This window comes from Triplophysa dalaica, chromosome 1, assembly GCF_015846415.1.
Source record: "Triplophysa dalaica isolate WHDGS20190420 chromosome 1, ASM1584641v1, whole genome shotgun sequence".
Taxonomy (NCBI): domain Eukaryota; kingdom Metazoa; phylum Chordata; class Actinopteri; order Cypriniformes; family Nemacheilidae; genus Triplophysa; species Triplophysa dalaica.
The window spans coordinates 15,205,983-15,214,943 of NC_079542.1; the positions used below are offsets into that span (position 1 = coordinate 15,205,983).

Here is an 8,961-nt window from a genome sequence, read left to right on the forward strand (position 1 = left end):
TATAATATATACTTTAAATTGTATACATTACTATACAGTGACAGGAATAGATGTGTAGACATGTAGCTTTTTTATTTGCAGACCTGAGAAAAAGTATGAAAAGTATAAATTGGTTATTATTTGATCTTATTTAACCTGATCTGCTTTTAATACAGTAGCGAGTCTTTACTAAAAAGTTGTTCCTCATTTAAACACTTCAATGTGTAACAAACATTAACAAAAAGCTAATTTTGATTATTGATGGCTTTCTGTAATAGGTTATATACAATAAAAGATTAATAGTATTGATAATAACTAATAAAGTTCAATTAAGAGTTTTCACTGATAGTTCCATTGCTAGTGCAAAGGAGTTCAGCAGGGCTCCGGATGTGACTGACCTAGCATAGCAGAGGGCAGACGTTACATTTGATGCTCGCGGTTAATTCATTAGCAACATCGCCATTACTGACATCAATCCACAGCATGGAGCGATCAGAGGAATGATTTTCTGTCATCTAGGGTCAGGCAACGGAAACATGACCCTTCAGCTCTCTGCAAATCAAGAAAAAGCCTCAGAGGTGTAAAGAAAAACAAAAATGTATTCTGTTTAGATCCTTGAATCAACTAGTACCTGACTTGAAAGAGCTAACTGTTCAATTATAGTTACTAGGCCTGATTGATTAAACTTTATCACATACTAAAAATCAAATACTGTCAAATTAGAACCCCTTATACAAAAGCTTCAGTCTGGCAGTTTTTCTCACAGGCTTAGAGCTGGAAAAGGGAGGGTAACCTACAGGTGGCCCGCTTTTTCACCCTTTGACAAAGACAACATTGTCACCATGTGTGAGGAAAAGCGTATAACGGAAGACCAGCCCACTAAGATACACACAGGTGATTGTAAACAGTATGCGTTGTTAGTGGCTATTGTCTGCCTTTGTGAGACCATGGTTGATACTGACCCTAGTTTGAACTGGCAATAGGAAGCAAAGTTGCCTTTGAACTGATAACACTACAATTCGAATATCTCTACAAACAACCAACGCAAATACATATACAGTATATATATGAAAATGTTTTTTAATGATGGCTATGTTGCCTTATACTTTCTTTAAAGCCAGATATACTATCTTAAATTGACTGATTTGAAATTAATTTCCTCTCTATATGTTCAGTCTCACCTTACACAGTCATCTTCTGTTTGCTGGTTGCTTTCCCGATCGTTAGGTGGTGGAAGTAGGACTGATAAGGTTTAGTTCTTCACACTTACGCAGCTGGGTAAACGTACAGGTAAAGTCAATTAGGCTTTAAATCAGCAACTTAACTCTAAATTGGCTGCTAACTGGCCACATTAATTTTGTATTACACACTCTTTATGTCTTAAGATCATGTTATATTCTTCATTGCGTTCGATAGAAAGTAAATGCAACGTTAAAATAAATCTACATAAGACATATCTAAGTAAAATTGGATGCTTTAATAAATACACATTCTAAAAAAATGGATAATTCAGCATTTCTGTGTCGACCTTTAAAATGTATTGTTTGATTGGATAACACAATATTTCTCCATAACAATTTTACACTATTTCGTTACTAACTTGGACAGAAATTTAGAGAGGATTAGGACATAACACATGTTTTATATTTTGATAGAATAAATTATACAGGAAAATGCTGTATTATGAAACCATATACACTATACAAACAAATAAAGGTGCTTAAAAGGTTCTTCACAGCAATGCCATAGAAGAACCATTTTTGATTCAAAGAACCATTCAGACAAAGGTTCTTTAAATAACCATCTCCTTCTTACTTTTTTATAATCTGAAGAACCTTTTTTCAGAGTTTCTTTATGGAACCAAAAGGTTATTCTATGGCACGAGAAGAGTGTTCTTGAATTATCCAGAAGATATAAATTGGTAGGTTTTCATTGTTTTTTTATCATAATGTGTATCCACTGAAACAGGTACACCTAATTTTCCTTAAACCGGCAATCCCTTGCAATTATACTGTATAGAAAATATACTACAAGCTGCATTTACCCGTGGGAGGCACAGTTTAAAGCAAAGGCGCTTACTATTTCTTAAACACTTTTTAAAGGCCTGCTGAAAACTCTCTATAAAATATAAAAAATAATATCAGATTTGTGCAGATCAACATTGTTTTTTTCTAACATTTAAGGGGTGTTGGTTGTGGAGAATTAGTTAACAACATGTACATCTTATTAAGATTAATCTGAACTATGCGTGAAAAAGTATGTTTTCCTCTAAAAATATGGTGGGTCCCTTTGAAAAAAAACTGTGTCTGAATAGAGAGTTCTCATGGCCCTGGACTGATAGGATTGGATGGTGATTATATTTAAATGTCCTCTAATTGATTCGAAGAAGCTCCTTGGCAAAGACCAGATGGATCTCTGGGTTTATTACCCAATAAAGCATGTCGTTATTAATAAAGGAGGAAATGCACTTATGCGAAATACACCTCAATTAGATTGCCCATTAAAATAGTCTTGAGGAAGAGTAATCCAACGCACTCTCCTTTCTTTATCATTTTCATTTCATGTCCTTCCTAAGTGCACGTTTTCTGCATTTACCTAATGCGATATAATAATATTCTCCCCGAGGAGTTGCGCGTTTCTGTCACATTCACTAAATACACTTCGTGCTAAATAAATTAACATTATGGCCTGGTTTCACAGACACAGTTTAGCTTAAACCAGGACTAAGCCTCAGTTAAATTAAGATTCACTTGTATAAATGACTTAGAAGAATACATTATTGGTTTACAACATCTCAAGACAAAACAGTGGCGCTTACATATTTTAAGACAATTCTGTGCAAGTTATATTAAGTTAAGACGGAGGACACACATTCATTTTAGTCTGGGACTAGCCTTAAGCCTGGTCTGTGAAACCGAGCCAAAGCGTCTTATTTTAATTGAATTCAATTAATTAGTTTTGAATAGAAATATAAAGGACATGGCAACTTAAAATAGTCTGTGATGATAGATGGGCTTTGTCTCAATGGTTCATTATTGGGTGCCCATTGCTGCTGTGGTGAGAAATGTTTCGCCATATTCGAGTATGCTTACTCGCACATTTTCACGGATATGAGAGCTCTATAAACAGCTATTCCCATGACCCGAGCTTGCCACTGACAACAGAGACCGCTTCAGACCCAGACGGTTTTTTAAGGTATTTAACTTCTGAATTACAAGGAAACAATCGAGATTAAATCTGGGATAAACCAACACGAGTTAAAAATGAACAAGTCGAAAAATATTGGAAACAAAAATAATTTTATTCACAGCGCTTGAACAATACACATAAACAATAATTTACATGCATTTTAAAAGCAATTCCTTTATAAATACATTGTATAAAAATAAACAGATCACGTATGGTTCTGGTCGTAGATGAGTGGCGAAACGACAACAGGTTTTTCATCCCATGGGTTCAGAAAAGCTGTGACGCGCAGTGGTTATCGAAGAGTAACATCCTGCCGATGCTATTTATTACTGATACTTATCTATTTTGCCTGGGGTAATGCTATTTTATCTCATGCTCTGCGACCAGGTTGTAGAAGTTCACCTTCAGAAGAAGAATCCAGTCAATGATGAGGATGAGAATAAACAGCTCGCCGACATCAGCATGTCTGAACAGTTCTCTGATGTCCGCAATGACTGTAGGATGATAAAACATGCAAATCACAAACTGAGCGAATGAGTCTTTAATGTAAACAAAAGTCTCATGGTTGTGGACTCATGTCGCTCGTATTGGTTCGTTCGTCATCGGAGGAGCAATCGGATGAATGCAACATATAGTTATCCCCTTCTTCGTCGTCACTGTCCCTAATGTCCCGTATTCTGTTGCTTTTTCCCGAACCTGCCTTCTGATAATCCTTCTGCTCCAGTCCATCCATTTTGTCCTGATTTCCTTTACCTTTTTGTTTCTCGGCCTCCTGAGCGGCTTGTTCTTTAGCCTTTTTACTGCGCTTCCATTTCATACGCCTGTTCTGAAACCAAATTTTCACCTGAAAATAAAAACAACTATATTAATCAAAACATTTAGGTCTATTTAAAAAAGTGGTCAGTCTTCTATATGGCATTATTCGATTTTGCTGAGGTTAACAACCCCTAATTAAACTTGTTTTCTTTTACATATGTTTAAATAGGCCGAATAATAGAATATATATTTGTATTCAACCTGCAGGGTGTTACGAGAATACGATGGAAAATGTCGGTTTACCTGTGTCTCTGTTAACATTAATGATGTGGCCACTTCAAAACGTTTGGGTCTGGAGAGATATTTATTCAACTTAAACTGATGCTCAAGTTCAAGGAGCTGCTGGCTTGTGAACGCTGTTCTTGGTCTTCTGCACTTGCCGAGTAAATTTGACTGCGCCTGGCCTGCGAAATATAAAAATGATATAGCTACATGTTAAATGATAAAAATGACAAATACATATATATGTTATACATACCAATTTATATATAAATATCATGTTAACGCCACTGCAAAAAAGGAAAATAACAATATTTTTATTGTAAACGTCTGTTTGTTGGCATAGTGTGAAGCTTTCTTTTTTATGTAGTCCTATATATCCATTTATTTACCAATATACTGTATTAAAGCAGTCATAAAGGATTGTTTATACATCATTTAGGCTAATTATACAAAATGTGTTAAATTTGCACAAAATTATTTTTGACAAAAATTGAAAACTCTCATTTTTAAAAAGCATTCCGAATCACACATAGGCTCTATGTGCCACGGCATTGTCAGTACATCTGGTAACATTTCCACACTATCTGATTTGTTTGGGAGAGGTTCGAGAAAATCTGCAGACGAGCAGAGGAACAGAGAGACAGTGTCTCTGCAGTGTACACAGTTGGCAGGCTGTGGTTTTAACACTCGTCCGCCACTTTCCCTCTGTCCATTATCTGTTCATTTTACATTGATTTCTCTTTGAAAGAGAGGGTTCATTCGGTCTCGGTGTAGAAAAAATTGGGCTCCTTTACTGAACCTGCAAACGCAGGTTGCATATGGCTGTGTGATCCATAACACCAAACAACTGCACGGAATAAAAAAGCTCAATAATTCAACGCACACCGTAGATTAAAAATAGAATAGCAACGAATAAATACTATAAAATATTCAGGAACATTTATATGCATGATGTGATGAGCCTATAAAATAAGTGATAAGCACATGCACACCATTGCCATCAATTACAAAATAAATCACAGGGGGACGCGTTATATATTATTACATTTGAATCTTAATAATTGCATTGTGCCAAATGCCACATTTATGTTCACAATTTTATAATTTTAAGGGTAACTTACCACCAAAGTCTCCCATTTTTGGCAGCATCATTCCCGCAGTTGAGACCCTCAGCCAATGATCGAGCTGAAAGGAGCTGGCGGTGAGTTTAAGCGGGTCGTTTGGGTGATGGTGATGCGACCCGTGCGGATAGGAATAGGACAGGGCAGGGTGCTGACCAAGCGCTGCGGTTGAATAAGTGTACATTGGATGGCCATAAAGTGTCTGAGGAGGAATTCCCGTGCTGCTCTGAGGGTGTAGTCCCACCATGCCTGAATGTGGAGAGTTAAAAAAACCCGGTTTGGGAATCAAGCCGCAAGACGATATCCTGGGGGGAGACGGGGTATCAGTCCGTGCTTCGGAGTTTGTGTCCGATGCCTGGACACTTTCGGAAGATGATATGGAAGAGGTGGCCAAAGAGGTGACCAGCGCAAGCGGCGAGGTCTGCACTTTTGGTGGGTCAACAGCCAGAAGCGCATCGATGCGAAAGTTTTTAGATTTCTCCATCTGGCCCAACTCACAAACAGATTAACGCGTTGTTCGAAGCAGAAAAAGCTGTCACGAGTGTCACCGTTCCTCTCCTTAAAGTTATGATCTTGGCCAAGGTGTGCAAGCCAGAAGTCCACTTGTCAACAGCTGCGCGAGAGGGTGTGGATTGCTCGTTCACGTCATCCTTGTGAAAGTCCTATTGGGCAGTGATTTCGGTGCGCTTAGTAGAGAGAGTTCAACACCTATTACTCGAGAATACACATTTTCTCGTTTAATTTGTGGAAGTAGATAATACGTCCCTAAAAGAAACTCTGTATAGCCACACTTAATTTTTTTACAACATACCAAGGCTATAATTTGAATTTGAATAAATGTTTTAAATGCTGAAAGATGTGCCCTCATTATTACAGTTCAACTTTCCCATTACAGAATACATCAAGACATTTTCATTTGATCCTAAAAATGGTTAAATCACCGTTTGAATGTTCTCTACGTTGCTATGCAAATTTATGCACTTTTTTCAATAAATGTGCTAAACATTTCCATAAAGAACTTTTATCATCCGAAAAAACTTTCTGTTAAACAAAATAATCTTTTTAAGAACTACTGAGGTAAAATGTTCTTTGGAGAACCAAAACTGTTTTTTCTATTATTTATTCTATTAGTGTGCATAACAAATAAGTATTCATACCTAATAATAAATGTATGCTCATACAAATGGGATTCATGTAGTCAGACAATCTCTTGAGCTATAGTTTTTAAACTAAACATATAATGCTCAAACCTTGCTGTCGAATGAGAAAGTTCCATTAAGACTTATTTAAAAAACGAGCAGATCAAGCAATATCAAATCTATTTTTAATTTGTGTAATTCTCCCTACCAAAGTTTGGGAATTTAAAGAGTTGATTGTGGGATTCATATTGTCAGATAGGCTATATTATAATTTATATGTATATATTTATATTACATTAATTACGCAGTTCACATTTAACCTAATTAAGATCTTTAAACCATGTGTTTGTAATTTTTACAAACATTGTTTAATAATCAAAACATTAAATAAACAAACAAAGAATGGCAAAAGTATTTTCTAGAGGGGAAAAATAGTGCAACAATATGACAAATGATATTAAATGTTGTCAATGAAGGGATCCCGCTCTTTAAATCTAAACAGTTTAATCATTTTAGGCAGCTGTACATGAGCAATAAGTAAATAGCAGAACTGTGTCCCGTTTTGGGATATTTTCCTCTTATAAGCCTCTTTAGGCTAATGGAGAAGGAGGTCAGAGGGAGAATTATTGACACTCCCTGTTGCCCTTAACCTGTCTACCAATAAAGCGGATTAGTTTTCTTCAATTCATCAGCTAACCAGTCTCCATAGGGACCGGTCGCAGGCGTTTATTTGCTCAGGGGAAATCAACAAGTCACGGGCCTGTTTCGCCTTAAGGATACAACTACCTGGTGTCGCAATGATGAGCGATTTTGAAATAGCTTATCGAGTATCACTCAAAAATTACGCGCAGTTCCAACCAACTGTAGCTAACAATTTTGCTCTAATATCTGAATTAAGTCTAATGTTGTAACAATGTTTATATATTTTTTAAACAGCTCTAGGCTACTAGACCTTTGCATTTCCAAAACTCGTATTCGGTACTAGATAAATCATAAAAGTCTTTACAATTTACACAACTTTTAGTTTTATGTTAACTCTGTTTCGAACTTCCATTATGATATTTTTAAATCGTCAACACGTCGCACCAATGCGCATTGAATCGATGAAATTTCCCTATTGTCTTAAAACGTTTCCCTTAAACTTCAAATGTTCTTGTTGCGCTACACATCATAGAGCTGCTTTGTCCACTTCCCAGCTTTAATTTCATTATGGGTTCGCATGAATATTTCTATTAGAGCAGCAGTGAATTATGAAGCTCTGGACCTGCAGCGATCAGTGAGATTTATGGCTCTTTTTCATCACATCAGGAGAGAGTAAAATTATTATTGCACCCTGAGATAGCATGGACTGAAACCAGGGACTCTCCTCAAAGCTGTTCATTCGCTCGGTAATTACTTTCACAATTAAGTGGAATACATATCACAATGACAAATCGAAATAGTTTATATATTAATTATCCTTGGTAAATGTGTTCATTATGAAAAGCCAATTTAACTGGACTCGCCGTGTCTCTTTTATTGCAATAAATATTTTCGATCGCAATGGCATAAACGGGCGATGAAATGTATATAGCTTTGCTTTTTAAACACGTGTGATATTTTTATCAACTTAATTTATAGAGGGCGTTTATTACAATAAATAATCCCAGTAAAACATGTTAAATGATAGTGTTTTTATAACCCATTAAGGGAAATCGGATTGCAGTGCTAAATAGCGACATAGGCCTATATTTATTTTTATCTATTTATTTAAAGGACAGAACATGAAGGTAATTTCTTAAAACGCTCTCGATGCTCTACCAAATATAGAATAAATACAAACCTGTTTCTTATGGTAAATCTGCCATTATCTTTCAAATGAATCACTAACCCAAATAAACAGCTCGTCGAGCTCGAAAGCCAGGTGTCCACATTAAAGGTAACACATCGGTAGAGTACACTAATGTGATGAATATACACAATTCAGTTAGTGGTGTAATCTAAAATGTGCTTTAAACGAGATGACCCGACAGTCCCCTCTCTCCTTGACACGAGCCCGTGATTGACGATGTCACCAGATGTCAGGCTAATTTAAATGAATTCATTTCATACCTGTCATAAGCACACGTGCACTTGCTGTTCATTTTAACGAGCAAAGGACATTGTGATAAACATTTCAAAATCAATGTTTTTTAACATTTAATCGACATATACAAGTTGATTTATAGGATGAGATGACAATTTCTAAAAACATGTGCTTTTAAAACCATGATGGAACCAACCCAATGCAAATATGTTGAGGAAAGCATATTTATTTTGATAAGCCTCTGAGGAACCCGAATATTTAACATTTTAATATACAATTTCAGCACAGAAATAATAACTTGTCTTATTCACAATAATAAGGAGAAAAGTTTAATACACTCAATGAATGAATGACTCGATGTTATGTGTGTTGATGTTTATCAGGATGTCAGTGATAAAAAGAACTTCATCTTTAGCACATACAGTTATAG

General features: G+C 36.0%; 1 protein-coding gene across 1 annotated transcript; it reads right to left on the minus strand.

Moving 5' to 3' along the window:
* Window positions 1–3,727: 3,727 nt before the first annotated feature.
* Window positions 3,728–5,811, minus strand: mnx1 (motor neuron and pancreas homeobox 1). Its single transcript, XM_056755321.1, has 3 exons — window positions 5,328–5,811; window positions 4,228–4,388; window positions 3,728–4,012 (listed from the first exon to the last, which is right to left on the minus strand). Exons 1-3 carry the CDS (start codon window positions 5,809–5,811, stop codon window positions 3,728–3,730), a joined length of 930 nt encoding a protein of 309 aa, XP_056611299.1.
* Window positions 5,812–8,961: the final 3,150 nt, after the last annotated feature.

Excerpts from the sequence above, each read along its gene's own strand:
- mnx1 (XM_056755321.1), bottom strand. The coding sequence starts at position 5,811 with ATGGAGAAATCTAAAAACTTTCGCATCGATGCGCTTCTGGCTGTTGAC. Across the intron at positions 4,389-5,327 it reads AAAAATGGGAGACTTTGGTG|GCCAGGCGCAGTCAAATTTA; the intron begins GTAAGTTACCCT and ends TATATTTCGCAG. Across the intron at positions 4,013-4,227 it reads TAATGTTAACAGAGACACAG|GTGAAAATTTGGTTTCAGAA; the intron begins GTAAACCGACAT and ends TTTTATTTTCAG.